At 42.1% G+C, this 15678-nt stretch overlaps 1 protein-coding gene across 3 annotated transcripts in view; it reads left to right on the forward strand.

Annotated features, from left to right (window-relative positions):
- Positions 1-15678, forward strand: part of tiam2a (TIAM Rac1 associated GEF 2a) — a 92258-nt gene that overhangs the window by 58782 nt on the left and 17798 nt on the right. For all 3 annotated transcript variants that reach the window (XM_044374656.1, XM_044374655.1, XM_044374657.1), the window contains 7 exons: positions 462-518; positions 5869-6045; positions 6633-6737; positions 6833-6911; positions 7030-7119; positions 7206-7397; positions 10123-10217. In XM_044374656.1, the coding sequence (XP_044230591.1) occupies positions 462-518; positions 5869-6045; positions 6633-6737; positions 6833-6911; positions 7030-7119; positions 7206-7397; positions 10123-10217 (795 nt within the window). The remainder of the gene's footprint in view (positions 1-461; positions 519-5868; positions 6046-6632; positions 6738-6832; positions 6912-7029; positions 7120-7205; positions 7398-10122; positions 10218-15678) is intronic.

Here is a 15678-nt window from a genome sequence, read left to right on the forward strand (position 1 = left end):
GGCTCAGCCTGATACAACACAACTTACAATCACAAGCCAGAAAGAGGAGTGAGAGGAGAGATTGAAGGAGACAGAATGGATCAAGAAGTGAGAGATTTTGACACCGAAGGGTGAATGTGGAGATGGAGAGGGGGAGCGCTTGTCATCGTCTCATCTATAACCAGGCTGTTTCCCCCTTTCATCTCTCTGCTACACAGAAACCACTCAGTGTCCGCACACACCCCCTCTGCTCACTCACACAGAGCATATTTCCACCATTGCGCCTTCAAAGGCTACAGACCCCGCTTGGAAGCAGTATCAAAGCGCTGTACTCGCCACGCGTAGTTTTTAATTAACTACATAATAGCACCGTGTGTGTCTAATATTGTGCTGCCGAAGTGGCTGGTCTCTTAATTGCTTATGAGTCAATCAGTGTGGTGCCCCACTGTCTGTACTTCTAACTGCCTGTCTCTTGATTTCAGATCTTTGAGAGCGATGCAGGAGGTCAAACGTATGCCCTACCTCCCAGGAGCACCGAGGTGAGTCATAGCTCTCAGTGACTTTGTCCGTCACAGATTGTGGATCTTTGATATATCTTTTTAAAATTCCACTGCCATCTGTCATATCCATCCTGTGGTACCATTTAATGTGTCAACTGATCGGTTTCAGCGTGAAGTAGCCGTGGCAGAAACAAGTCCTGTTGCTTTGACCTCTGCTGTCTCTCATAGCTTTGATGGTGGATTGTGTGAAGATATTTTTGACATATGGTGTGTACGTGTGTCTGCTTCTGTGTATTACCTGTCCAGGATCAAAGCAGACATTCCTTTCATGTTGATCTGCAGGTGTCTGAAAGATAAATAGATGGCACATTTAACAACAGATTTTATTACAGCAGTAGAACGGTGTTAAACTCCGGTGTGGACAGGGGTCCAATTCACGGTATAATTCAGTTAATGGAGGGTGTTGAGTTTAAGTGTTGACCAGAAGTGCTGATTGAAAGTGTGAGTGTATGTGTGTATGGTAAGAGTGTTGAATGATCAACGAGTGTGAATTCTGGCCATCTGAGCAGCCAGACGATGGGACTGCAGCATTTTGCAGGTTATTGGGTGGTTACATGCCTCCATTAAGGAAGTGTGAACTGTGAGATTCAGCTCCAAACCTCAAAAGTTTCCACAAAATCTCCCATAGGTGTTCAATTGGGTTGAGATCTGATGACTGCGAAGGCCATAGCATTTGATTCACATCGTTTTCATACTCATCAAACCATTTAGTGACCCCTTGTGCCCTGTGGATGGGGACAATGTCAGCCTAGAAGAGGATTTTTTTCATAACAAATGATAATATCAGCTTAACAATTTGAGTGAAAAGTTGAATCTTTGAAAAATTTACATGAATTTCAGAGTATCTTAGTATTTGGTATGTCCCCTTTTGCTTTAATGGCAGCATGCACTCAAGCTGGCATGGACTCCACAAGTTTGAGCAAAACCTGATGACCCATGTCATCCCAGCATGAGTTGACAGTGCTCCAAAGAGCTCCTTGTGATGTCACAGAATGATTGGCTTTCTCAGTCTTCGAGTTTCCCCATAAATGTTCAGTGGAGTTGAGGTCAGGTGACTGTTAAGGAAAGTCCATGACAATCAGGACTTTAGTTTTCAAGTAGTTCTTGCAAAGCTTTGAGGTGTGTGTGGGGTCATTATCCTGCAGCAGTATGAATCCTTCACCACAAAGATGCAAATCAGAGGGTACAGCATGTCTCTGAAGAATGGAGTGGTACTTCTCCTTGGTCAGGGTGAAGTCGATTCGCTGCAGGTGTCCAACTCCAGAGCAGGCAAAACACCCCCCAGACTTGAATATTCCCAACACCATGTTTCACTGTCAGTGTGTATCATTATCTCTCCTATTTGTCTCCTTACATACACCCTGTTTATTCCATAAATCTCAAATTTTGATTCATCAGTAAATAGGACTTTTGTCCGGTCATCCACTGTGAAATGCTGGTTCTTAGTCCAGCCCAAGTGTTTGGCCTTGTTTCCCCTCATGAAAAATGGTTTAGAAACTGCTACTTGTCCTCTGAGAGCACAATAAGACAGCCTCCTTTTGACACTACTTTTGCTGATTGGAGTCTTACATTCTTTATTCAGCAAATTCTGTATCTGTGATTAAATTGCTTTTCTATCTCTGAGGGAACTGAGATTGATGTATTGTACCTTTTGTACAAGGGAGTTAAGTTGGTCACTTCCACAAATGTCTGATCTAGAAATAGTGCAGAATCATAAATATTTCTTCTTCGTTTTACATGTCATTCTTGTGTTTTAAATGTTCCTCAATCCTCAAAGTTTCTGAGTATTTCCAGGTTTACGTGAAAATATTAAATATTATATTAAATATAAATATTAAATATTTTCAATGTGGTCTCAGACTTTTGGACCTCACTCTTTATACATATATATATATATATATATATTGCTTGTTTGCTTTTTCTTCACGAGTTCATCAACTTAAAGGTGATCATATGTCAGTACAGGCTATTTCTGCTGCCCCCAAGTTACCATAAAATCTATTTCAGGTTTAATAAGTATGTGTGCCACTATTCTAGAGCTTATATATATCATAAATGCTTAAATGCATATATGCAGAATACTACAGTATGTTTTTTCCTTCAAATAAAATCTCCTCAAAGTTTTCCGGGACGAACAGATGAAGTGTGGTGCTGACAGATGAGTATAATGGACACTTTTAGAAGAGCAGAACGGGTGTTATGAAGATCACTGTTCCACAGGATGCAATGATTCATAGTATGAGTCTGTGATGAATGTGGCAAATGTTAAAACTGCCCCCATTAAGGGCCTAGAAATGGATTCAGAACAGGAAGTGGTTTGGGGAAACAATGATGGCCTTCATTGGGTCTACGCTTTAATGTTGCTTTAAATGCAGCAGCTTCCCCTTAGTTGAGTGTTTCGATCTTTCCTAGATTTGGACGTGAATGTGGAAAACAGGTCGTCACTAGAATCCATTTTGATGTGGGGATTAAGCCTCTTCAGGGTGGGAAGAAGGGGAGGGGGGGATAGCACAGTTGTATTGATTTTTGTCGACACATACAGTTCTTTTTCTCTGTCTTGATGTCTATGCGCCTGTTGTCCAACTTGGGTCACAAATCCCTGGAATTACTCTATTTAGGAATCATCTTCCACTAGTCCTTTGAAGTCAAGTCAATTGAAGGGTGTATTTGAATGTGTATTTGTGCCGAAACTTCATTCTACTTGTACTGCTGTGTGATTACTATCCTTTCTATATGATTTTAACCTACCAGCTGTTTCAACAGACTGAGGTTATGTTGGCACTAGTCATAGATTGTGACTGTTGCTTAAAGCACAACATCTATATGGGCTGAACCTGTCAGTACACCAGCTTCCCTGGCTCCTATAGAGGTTAAAAGTGAGCTCACGTTGACTGGCATAGTTTTGCTCTTCAAAGCCTCCATCCACCCACTCCTGCTGTCAGGAGAGGAGTGAGTGAATATCTTGCTGTTAGAAAAATGACATGAGTGCTTGACTTTCAGCGCTTTCGCACAGTAAACAGAGTGATTTTCTAACTTACTTCTGCCTTCTCACACATGACATATTAGAAATGTATAAAAATGTTATTGTTAAGTAAATTCCAAAGGAAGGGTTCTGGAAATATGGTAACAGCTCACTTTTCTGCTCACGTTCCTCTCCTTTGGCAGGGAGGATTAAAATACCATCTGAGACAAATGTTTTTAGTCTCCCTTTTTTTTTATTTTTGCTGGCTGGTGATCATCCAACTGTTCTTGTCCATGACATACGGATTCCTCTTTCTGTGTCACCACCTCTCACCACACTCTGCTACCCACGAATACACACCTCTGCCTCAACTTTAAAGTCATGGCTGAGAAACAGGCAGCAGAGCAGCATAGGTAGTCGTTGTCACCTTGTGTGTATGATTGTGTAGAACAGCGTGTCACTATGGTGGAAAGAAGAACCTGAAAATACTCTTTTAATAGATGTAATAGAGGGAAATGGGCTGAAATTGTCCACAGCTACTCTTCTGTTTCTTCTTCATGGTTAGCTTATTATCTATTTCAGTCAGTATTGCAGTATTTTTGTTACTCAGTTGCTAAGTGGAACAGAAAGGTTGTGTTTGTGCAGCGGCCACCGAACGTCCTGTTACTTCACAGTCCATCTTTAGAAGCGCCAGGGTGGAGGACGGCAAGCTTGGAAATAATTTCCACACTTGAGAGGAAAGACTGAAGTTATTGGTTTGAATTATTTGGCTGAATGCAAACATAAATAGCGTACACACACACTCTCTCCACACAGAGCACTTGTCGAGATCCATCGTGTGCCTGGACTGCACTCTTGGCAGTCGTTTGTGGAACGTTGACCGGGCAACCGTCGGTCCGTTACAACCCTCTCTGACCATGAATGAGTGTACAGTGTTAGTCAGCTGCTGGTCAGGTCAGCGCAGGCAACCAAATCTTAGTTTTCCGGTCACGCCATGTTGCCGGGACACAAACGGTGGCGGTTATGAAACCAGTTGCCATGACGGCTTGTTTTTCATTCTCACTTTGTAAGCATGACCTCACATCCCAAATGGGTGGGTAAAGGTGGGTGATGAAGCAGCACCTTGTGTTCCTCCATCCCTACAGGTTAGGGAAACATTTTGGAAAGAACATTGACGTAAGAACAAGAACACCTTTATTTTGGCACTAATTCCTGAAGTAGACTAGTCAAGGGGACATTTAGATGGAAAATGAGGCAAATGTTTGCTTGTGTGCATGTGTTTATCTGAGCTACACCGGGTAGAACGCTATTTGTGTGTGTGGTGCTAAGTGGTGTTCTGAATCAGAGACTTTAGCTTGTCCCTTAGGCTTTTTGTCTGGCAGGGAAAAAGGTCTTTTTCCTCTTGAGTTGATGCATCAACAGCACGCAAACAGCTTCTGAAACAGACAGAAAAGCTCACACACATGCACATCAGAGAGAAAGCCTCAGTCACACACACACACACACACCACTCTCCATTTTTATGATCCAGTAATGCATTTAAAACTTTGCTATATACTCAGACCTATTCACTGAGGCAATTATCTCTCTGGGTCCCATGTCTCAGTTAAACCGAGAACTCATATCGTCTTTGTCAGAAGTGCTGAATCACTAACTGCTTCAGCCCATGAGGTTTGGTACATTTGGTGTGATTGAGCGTTTCCTCAAGATCTAGAGCCTTGATAATTGTGGTCTTAGGCTGCACTTTGGCGTCTCCCACAGCCCCACAACACAGCAGTGGCGCTTTTCCCTCCAGAGACACAAAGTCGCAACCAAAACCCCCAAATGGCTGCCTGTGAGGCCGGGTGGTGGGCTAACTCCCCGCCTCAATACCCAGCTCAAACCTCACTGTTAATGCCACCAACAAATAATTATGTGATGTGAAAGTTTGACTGATTTTGAAATAAATTATATATCACTTCAAAATTACTCTTGTGGCGTTCCAAAGTAAATAAGTCCTGGGGAACCGCACACACAGATATCATCTGGATGTCTAGACCTGCCAGTCGACCCCTGCTAATTCTCTCGTGTACACGGTCATTACGGTGACTATTATGTGAAGCAACTACCGTCTGCGTTGTCAAATGAATTTCTGAAAGGCTAATTGTATGACATCTTTGCTCCAATGCTTGATCCACAGCCAAGCATTTAGACTAATGGAACTGTATTGATTTGTGTGCTGTTACTCAAAGTCTATTGCTCTCTCTCACCCCCACTGTGTTTACTTCCTTTCCCCCCCTTTTCCTTTTCACTCTCCTCCATCTCATGCTGCTCATCCCCCCTTCTCTCTTTTATCTTCCTTTCCCCCCCCCTTCTCCTCCGATACAGAGGCTGGATGTGCTGACCAGCATCTACTCCATGTCGCCCCCTGAGGGCAGTGTGTGGGACAGCATCAGTGGTGCCACAGACGTGCTGACGTGTGTCTACATGCCAGACAGCCTGACAGTCCAAGTTCCCGTCAGAAGAGACCAGACAGCTGCCGACCTTCTCTCTGCAGCCTGCAAGGTTGGTTTGGCAGCCGGTTACAGATAAATGATCACATGACACCGCAATGAATGAACAATATTCCTGACGGTTGTAGCATAAAAACAAACAAAATCAGTGATGTCATTTGGATTTTGTTGTCTAGTCTTTGTACATAATCCTGCTATTCATACTTTTGTAATTTGGCTAGTTGTCATGTGTAAATAGAAAGTTGCTGCTCTAAAAATGATCAGCTACATCAGGTGTAGTCTTGTTAATGGTAAAATGGTCTTTGTTGGAGCATCTGTAGCAGCAGATATTGTTGTATTACTCTCCCATGGGCTTGAAATAACACACCTATCCATCCTGTGTCCGAGTTCACACAGTACCCTAAGAATGACTGCAGTCAGATGGACACACACACACACACTCTCACACACACTTTCTGTAATCCCCTGGGTAAAGCTATTTTGTTTACCGCAAAATTACTCATCATTGACTGTAAAGTCGGTGAATAATTCACGCCTCTGCCATACAGCAGCTGTCAGACTTAAGTGTTGGTGCGTGAAACATGTCCGATGATTGTGTGCATATGGGCTGCTAAACATTAGGGACTCTTGTATAAACAGGTGAAACAGCTGGACCCGGGTCTGCACTGCCTCCGACTGCACAGGCGAGTGGGACCGGACGTGGAGTTTCGACACGTGGCTCCTGGCGAGTTCCTCCGAGATGTGGTGAGGAGGCCAAACAATTGCATGTTGACACAGAGTGCTCTTCATTATCTGCTCTTTATTTCTTGTTTATTGATTTGTTTGATATCACCCTGTAGGTCAATGATCAGTTGGAGGTGGTCCCACTTAATGTTTTTACGCTGCACATGAGCAAGCCGAGTGGCACTGGAGACTTTGGTGAGTCAGACATGGATGTTGTGGTTGTAGTTTCATGTACCTCTCATGATCCTTCATTTGATCTTGCTGCTTCTGTGCCTATCAGTCTAACTTCCTCTCTTTCTCTTCCTCCTACCAGGTTTCGCAGTAACAGGACATATAGACAGTCAAAAGAACAGCAGGATCTTTGTCAGTGAGGTGCTCCCTGATGGACTGGCCTTCAGTGAAGGTGCCAACACGCCTAAGATAGACACAGATAATCCTGAAATCACGTGTGTGCGGTATATGCTGAAACATGCTTATGTGCGTTCCCAGGTTTGCGTCCAGGCGATGAGATCCTAGTGCTGAATGGCCGCTGTGTGTCGGGGCTGGACCTGGCACTGATCCAGACGCTGTTTGCTGAGCAGACCCTCCACCTGAGCATGAGGCGGGACGGGCCGCTGCCTCTAAACGTGGCATCCAACCACCCGGCTCCCAAACACAAGCACCGAGCCAAGTCCTCCACAGGTGCTTAAATCCATATGCACTCACAACAACACAATTCTCATACTAGTGAGAAAAATAGATTTAGTCATCAGCGAGACTGTATTTGAACTAAGAGGCTATATATTTTCACATGACACTCAACAGTGAAATTGAAAGTGAAGTAGATAATGATACCCTTTAGATCTAGTTTGTTAGCTTCACATGGGACCCTGCGTGTGTGTGTGTGTGTGTGAGAGAGATGCATTCAAACAAACAACGAAAGACATTTTATCTCCTTTGATAAGCGACAACTCGGCACACCCATCGGGGTAACGCTTCTCTCTTCTGTATATGTGTACAGTTTTCTCAGTAAGTGACACCATCAGCAAGCGGTGTCAGTCCTGCAAACAACCACATTGGTCTGCCGCTTCTTAAAGTTAAAGACCAGTTTTTCTTCTGTCTCTTTCTGTTTTATGTTGTTGCCTGCTGTATTGCATCTTTTTATTTTGTGATTAGTTATATGTTGGGAAGTTTGTGTACGTGATATAGTTTTAAGGGAATGGGATTCATGTAAACCTAAAAAAAAAAAAAAACCTTTACTGAGAAAGTAGTTTGTTTGTCACCCCGACCACAAGACCATCACAACACTTCCCTTACAGTTAAGATCTTTCACAGCTCTACTTCCTCAAAAGAGACTTAATCGGTCTTCACTGTCAAAAGTTAAAAAAAAAAAAAAAAAAGCGGTAGAAAGCTCCGAATGAAGTTTTCACAGCTCTGTATGTCCTGAGGGAGATGAAAGGCCAGGAGGGGCTTTTGACCGCAGAGGGCTCATTATTGCTGGAATGTATAAGTATCCTGTCAGCTCGGTTTAATCTCACTGTGGATGCGAGGTGTCAGAGCTGAACAGTAAGGTCATTCCTGTCGCCGGACAAACACAGCTGATACCCAGCTGATAGAAACATAGTTTCCTTGTTCAAGAGTTGTCCTAAAGGTAAGGGATACATAACTGAAGTACACTGATGCGTTAAATGTGTGTGAAGTTTTAGTACAGTTCTGTTTTTGTAAGAAATGGATGGTTTTTATGACATAACAGGACATATTGAAACAATTTTTTTCATCAATGAATCATCTGCTGGTTATTTTCTCGAATATCTGATCATTTTGGTTGTTTATTTATTCAATGTCAGAAAAAATGAAAAATTTGCCTCTAAAAATCTGACTAACAATCCATACCGAAAATATCCAGTTTGCTCATCATATATGACAAATAAAAGCCACAAATTTGAGAAGCAGATATCAGTGAACATGTGGCTTTTACGCTTGAAGATCGACTGAAACGATAATTTGATCATCTTAAAACAGTTAATTTAATGATTAATTTTCTGTCGGATCAGGCACACAAATTGAATATTACCCATGGTCAGTTAATAGATAAGTAAAAAAGAGCAAAATGTAAAAGTTTTATATTTTAAATAGTTATTTTCATAATACTTAAGCTTTCTAATAATGGTAAAGCAACATGAGAATGTAAATTAGGAAAGAGTATGACTTGCAAAATGTTCAGAGAGCAGATTTGAAAACAGGATGTCGTGGGTTCACATTATGCACTTTACCCCCACGCAGCAAGCAATGACCTTATTAATAGAATAGATTTTTCTAATTAAATTTACAAAACTTTACCAGAACTGTGCAGCTGACATCCTCAATTTCTGCTTTTTTTAAATGACTTTCTATCATTTAAAAAAACGGTCAAAAAAAAGGGTCATCGTGATGATGATAATTCATTAGTATATCGTTTCCTCCACTACAGCCGTAATTGAACACAAAGGGATTAATGACTTGCAGGCCTCATTACAGTAAGTGGCGTGATCAAAGTGCCCTGCAGTTTTCTTCTCTGTCTCTAGAGGGCATAGGATCCCAGGCAGGCTGATGAGGAGGCAGTGAGGTAAATGCCAACAGTGGGGGAATTAACACTTGTCTGACACAAATGACACAAACAATTTCATGAAAGCGTTCCTAAAAAGAAACTGTCTGTCATCTTGATTCATTCAGCCTTATACAAACGCATAAGAAAAGAGAATCGAAATCAGATGCTTAGATATCTTTAGTGACTCTGCTCTAGCAGTCAGACATTTGGTTGACAAATGATTGCCAGCTCAGAAAGGAGAAGTTCAGCTCCACGGGAGGTCCAGAAGTTTTCTTTTGTTTCCTGCAGTCACGTTGGCCTGCCTCCCAGGCTACAATTACAAATAAAGTCTTTTCATGTGCCAACTGCTAGAGGGTTTGTCCTCAGGACCTTGAATTTAATGAGAAGTAGGCAAAATCAGAGAAATGTTTTCAAAACAGTTATTCTGATAATATCATCCTTTCAGGACAGTTCATATGCAAATGTACATTTCATTAAGAGGGATTTTTAAGAAAACCAGCAGTGAACTTTATCTACAAAACCGTTTTAGGGTTTTTTCCCAGGCAAACAAGGACAGAGATAACAGAGTCTTTAATTAGGATTGCCAAGTGTTTTTTTTTCTTTTTCTTTTTTGGAACATCTGAATGCCATTGCCATTTTCAGATTGGAGACATATTTAAGTTCTGTGCGACTGGCAGGCACCCATGACGGATTTAGACTGAAACCAGCCAGCATTGTTTGTGTTTCGTGGTCGGTAGAACAATGTGCTTAAGCAGAAACCACTGTTGTACAGATGCAGTGATGGGTGGTACGAGCATAAGATAAAACTTTCCTCCTCCTCTCTCTCTTGTCTCTCTCCAGATGTGTGTGCTGCAGTGGATGGTGGCGAGTCCCTGTGTGTAGGACTGGAGAATGGTCACTCGCACTGCGCACACAGGACTGTACAGCACAGCAAGGTAGGAGTGGTTAGAGTGTGTGTCTTTGTGCTAAAAAAAAAAAAAAAGTATTAATCCACATACCGTACCTCGCTTCAATTCTAGGTTTGTATGAATAAAAGTGTGCACATTGTGTGTGTGTGTGTATGTGTGTGTGTATGTGTTTGTGCCCACTCACAGTGGCAGCTGCAGGGCTGTCAGAAACCAGACTAGCTTCAATTCTCGACATTACCATAATTACAATACTCCATCATAGCCACTGGTATAAACACAGATTATTACTTTATGCAGGATGCAGACTGAGAGAAGAGGCCGCCCCCGACACACACACACACACGCACACACACGCACACACACACACACTCCCATACACAAGTATACATGTACACGCCGACCTGCATACCCAGATGCAAAGCCAAATCCCTCAGAAGAAACCAATATGCTTCTATTATCCTCACCTCACTCAAACATACACATCTATCATATTTTTAATATTTTTTGGCAGTCCTGGCTTTGGTTTTAAACACAATAAAGGTACTCTGCAATTGAAACAACTCCCAAATTCCCTCTCAAACCAGTTTAAAGAATATTTTCCTCTGTAAACATGCCAAATGGTTTGTCCCTCATGAATAATGGCAGATGGCACGCCTATTTCTGTCCTGTTGGTTGTTGAATATCCGGTCAGGTTTTTGATATGTAAACCAACTTTATTGAAGTCATTAAAGAGAGTGTGAACCTGTCCCGTTGGGAATTACGCCTCAGCGCTGTGATAATGTAATATGGGGAGAATCAGTGTGCTGGTGTTTATTGAGAGCAGTAATGAGTGTGCGCGGTCATCACAAAAAGCCATGTGTTAATGATGTAGACGTGGCTGACAGCCTGAGAGCGCATGTGTGTGAGTTCATTGATGCAGCAGATATTTAATGTCCTTTTAAAGCAGTGTAGTTGTTCTAAACATTGGGAATGTGTGATTGGCAAACTTTTACCAACCTGCTCATAATGTGATATGGCTAAATGAAAAAAAGGAGTGTTGTGCTCATTACATCAGTGTTTAATTCATAGTAAATCCAGGCCAAATATCCAGAAAGCATCGTTAATTGCTGTGGCTGTCATGGCTTTATTCTAATAGCCCGTGTCAGAAGATGCCGTGCAGCATTTGACCCGAGGTCAGCAAGGAGGTGGATTAGAGAGGACAACTTGCCCTCTTCTCCTCTCTCTATTCTCGCTCTATTTGTCTGTCTTTTTGTTTGCCCGGCGACATGAGTCAGTCCCACTGCGCTGGGATCTGCACTGCACCACTTCTGCTGATGCTCAGCTCCCTGACATTTGTCTTTTACTGAATGGAAGAAAGGAAGATAGGTGTGTGTGCGTGTGTGTGTGGGGGGGGGGAGACAGGTTTATGTGTGTTCTTATGTCACTGCAGACATGCACATTTCAGACACAAGGAGAAAAAGCCCTCTGCCTCCATTAGGGAGAGCCAGCCACTGTGAAGGCAATAAAAAAAAAAAAAAAAAAACACAGGGTGAGATATTGGTGCTGGTAAATCAGATTTTTGCTGTCACGAAGAGCGGAATTTAATCACAGCACAGCCATCAGTTTATTCTCTGGGGCGGGGAGAAAGAAATCGAGTCACCGGGTAGAAAATCAGCCGTGTATCAGCATATAGGCGCACACATGCGTGCACACGCCGTTCTGAAAGTCAATAGAGATGGATGGAAGGGAAGGACCAATTTCAAGCTTCTTGTCACACCTTGTAATCGGCCGCCTCACTAGACTGACTACTTTTGATTAATTGGTCTGTTGCATTCCAATTTGAGCTTATTACACAAGAGAGATCTGCGTGTGTGGGTGTATGTTTAAGGTGAAGTGCTTACTAGGCAGAGTTGATAGTGATGTTTACCATCGGGATCCTGATTGTAATTCCTGCACCTGGGAGTTACCTAATGATATATTTGGCTATAGTGTGAGCACCATAGCAATTGGTTTAATGTAATGCTACCATTATGAGCTTAACCAATCGATTGCAGAAGTCAATTGAATTGGTCCTGGATAACTCCCACGAGGCAACTCAAATTAAACTGATTTGACATGGTTTTCACTGAGGTATTGCAGTTGTAAAGACGTCCATTTTTGTTCATGCCTCAACTATTCTGTACTAGTTAAGGAACTGAAAGGTTTGAGTTAGAAGCTTGTTGGGGATTTGTCAGGGAGCAGGTCATCAACACATTTTCATGCATTCATGTGAATGCACACATCTATAACATACCAGGAGATCTTAATAGACAGATGGAGGAACATGGGAAGTGATTGCACCATTCTATGGTAGGGAACAACACATACAAAATCTTTCCGTCCATTGCTTTAATGTAGAGCTGAAACAATTAGTAGATAAAATTAATAATTGATCAGCAGAAAATGAATTGGCAAAATTTTTGATCATTTAATAATTAAATGTGAATATTTTATTCGCATTTAATTAGTTACTATTATAGTAACTTCAATACCTTTGGGTTTTGGGCTGTTAATTAGACAAAACAAGCTGTTTGAATATGTTAACCTCAGTTTTAGGAAATCGTGATGCACATTTTTCAACATTTTCTGACATTTTATAAATCAAAACATTTATTGAATAATGGAGAAAATAACCAGCAGACTAATTATTAATGTAAATAATCTTCTGGTACAACAACACTTTCATATATCTAGTATTTCATGACTTTTGTGACATGATAATACTGTTATTCATTACATATGATCACTCATGACTCCAGATATACTTTAATGTTAAATTCTATTATATTGTAATAACTCTAAATTTCATTTTATTCTATAGCCAGTAGCCATTCTATGTTTGACACAATGTATAGTAGTCAGTCATGTCTTGTATTAAACCAAAGGTTAAACAGTGGACAGACATATTAAGCCTCTTTGTCCAGACCAGACATTTCAGTAAGAGCATTTAAATGGACTTATGAATAGAGCTATGACTGGAGTCTGTCTGGCCCCCAGTACAAATGGTGCTGTTATTGGACTTTGCCTCTTAATGAGAAGCTGTCCTCTATACATTTAGTGGATGTGCTCCTCCTATTTTTTTTCTAGTCTAAATCCTGCCTCTTTATGTGTCTCAGTGGACTGGAGAGTCTGAGAGGTGTTTTAACACTTTTAAAAAATGTGTGACTAAGAAAAAGTTGAATTATTCAGTTTAAGTTCTCCTCTCTTATCATGGGTCTAAGACTTCAAAAAGATACAGTAGATGCCTACGGATATTGGGCTGTATCATCTTCTTCAAACATGATCCCGTCTTCCTTGGAGCTACAACCATCCCCTCTCCAAACTTTAAAGAATCTCCTTTACCCATCGTGTGTTTGTCTGTCTGTAGGATGGGAGTTGGGTGGGGGGTAATTTGTCGAGGTGTGTTATGACTAAGCCCATCAGCCGCCATCTGGCCATGAGCAGGCTAATAATCTGGGCTTACTGCTGTCAGCGCAGTTAATACTAGCCTGCACTTGTCAGTCCACCCCACTGTAAACAAGTTGGGAAGACAAGGTTGGAGAAACCTTTAAAAGAAAGAGGAAACAGAGGGAACAACAGGGACTCGGATCCACCATGACCCAGAAATAGCGAATGACTACACAGGGATAGCCTTGCACGGCCATGGCTGTAGCTGCACCAGCTGTAACCCCGATGGTGAACGATGACGACCCTCGGCCGTGCCTCTGCCTCACCACCTTAGTTGAGCTCTTTATGCGGGACCAGTCGCCGGCCCAGGCCCTGTGCTCTCTGCTGGCTATGTGCTGGTTCTGGCCGTCCTGCAGTGAGGCAGAGGAGATGGACCTGTTCCTGGGTTCTGCACTGCTCAGCCTTGGTAGGCCACTTAAAGACAAACTGGCCTGCCTGGCCCAGTATATGGCTGACTGCCTGTCCTGCCAGAGAGGCACCAAAGGGGACAAACAACCGGTAATTATCAACTGTAGAAGGTTTTAATTGAGCTGGGTGATACTATGAGTCTTCACATTTGAGCTGCAAGTTTTCGCACAACTCATACAGTCCTCTGTGTGTATTTGGTAAAAATATCTTCACAAAGTCTGAGAATTTATAGGCCTTTTATTAGCATTATATTAGCATTTTAGATTAGCTCATGAATTCCAGCATGCCTGCACAGTATTATGTGTAGAGTACATGAATTATTTGGCACTGCGCCGTACATGGTGATATTTAATTAGACTGTGTAAGGTTTATAGTGAAGGCAGATAGGATCAGGTCAAAAGGTCATGGTGTTAACTTTTACATTTTCTGCTATCTGTTATCTCAGCAGTATGCACTTTATTAGAATTAACTGTACTGGTTTGACTCGCAGTGACTGTCCTTATGGACGTGTATTCACCCTGAAACGGTCACCTTGTGTGCTCAGTGGGTCTGTTATCTGTTAATAACATGTCTTCTTTGGCAGTTGTATGGCGTTGATAGTTCAGGTTTCTTCCCCTGCTTCTTAATCACCCAGATTTAGCATTTTCCATGTCAGGAAAGGGAATAGGGGATGCAGAGGTTTTCCCATTAGTTTTTCCAAAGACTAGACATCAGGCTATATTTAATGTTGGCAACAAGCATTTCCACTTAACCTCTCATTTACTTTTAGGCATCTTGGTGGAGCAAGAATAACGTGTAATGCTGGCATTACTTTGGCTTTGTACTGGCAGTCATGCAGCGGAATGGATCTATAAAGCCTAGGGGACTCAGTAGAATGGGTGCTTTAATCAGAAGCTGGCTTCATTATTAAAACACACTCTTCTTCCCAAAGTCCTCCGAGACTTGGCGGAATAATATTTGTTTAGGATGAATAATAAAAGGCGTAAATGGGCTGGAGTGGAGCGCGACGGGACCAGCCCTCCCTCTCATCTTCCATTCTCCTCCCCTCCACTCTGTGATTTATGAGGGCGCGTCTTCTTTTATTGAGCTTTGAAAAGGAGATGGCATCGTGGCACTATAGCCCACTAACATGGCAAATGAATCATTGGCCTGCCTACCAGCCACCGGGCCACTTCTCTCCGTCTCTCTCTCTCATAGTGTCATGACAAGGCTGTTTCCTGTGAGGGATGGGTAAAGCCAGCCCTGGAGGCATGCCTGTTCATCCCCTTTTCTTTATCCTCTTTCTCCCCACATTTGTTTATTTCTTATTTCTCCGCTGGTGAAGCACAAGGCTTCTCCTTTGATTAGAGCAGTGTTTCATCTGCAGAGCAGACTGAGCTCTGTACATAATGACTCCATTGGAGCGTTAAAGGGAGATGGAGACAGTGTTTAGTGTTTATCTTGCAACCTTCCAGACTGACAGAACTGAGCTGCTTTTTTTTTTGTTTACACCCAACACTTGGAAAAATTAAGTATTGGAATGTGAAACAAATGAGATGGAATAACATTTAGTGGCTTGCTTTATGAACTTAAGTAAGTTCTTAACTATTGTGTGTGTGCATGTGCTAAAAACAGG

This window comes from Thunnus albacares, chromosome 15 (genome assembly GCF_914725855.1).
Source record: "Thunnus albacares chromosome 15, fThuAlb1.1, whole genome shotgun sequence".
Classification (NCBI taxonomy): Eukaryota; Metazoa; Chordata; class Actinopteri; order Scombriformes; family Scombridae; genus Thunnus; species Thunnus albacares.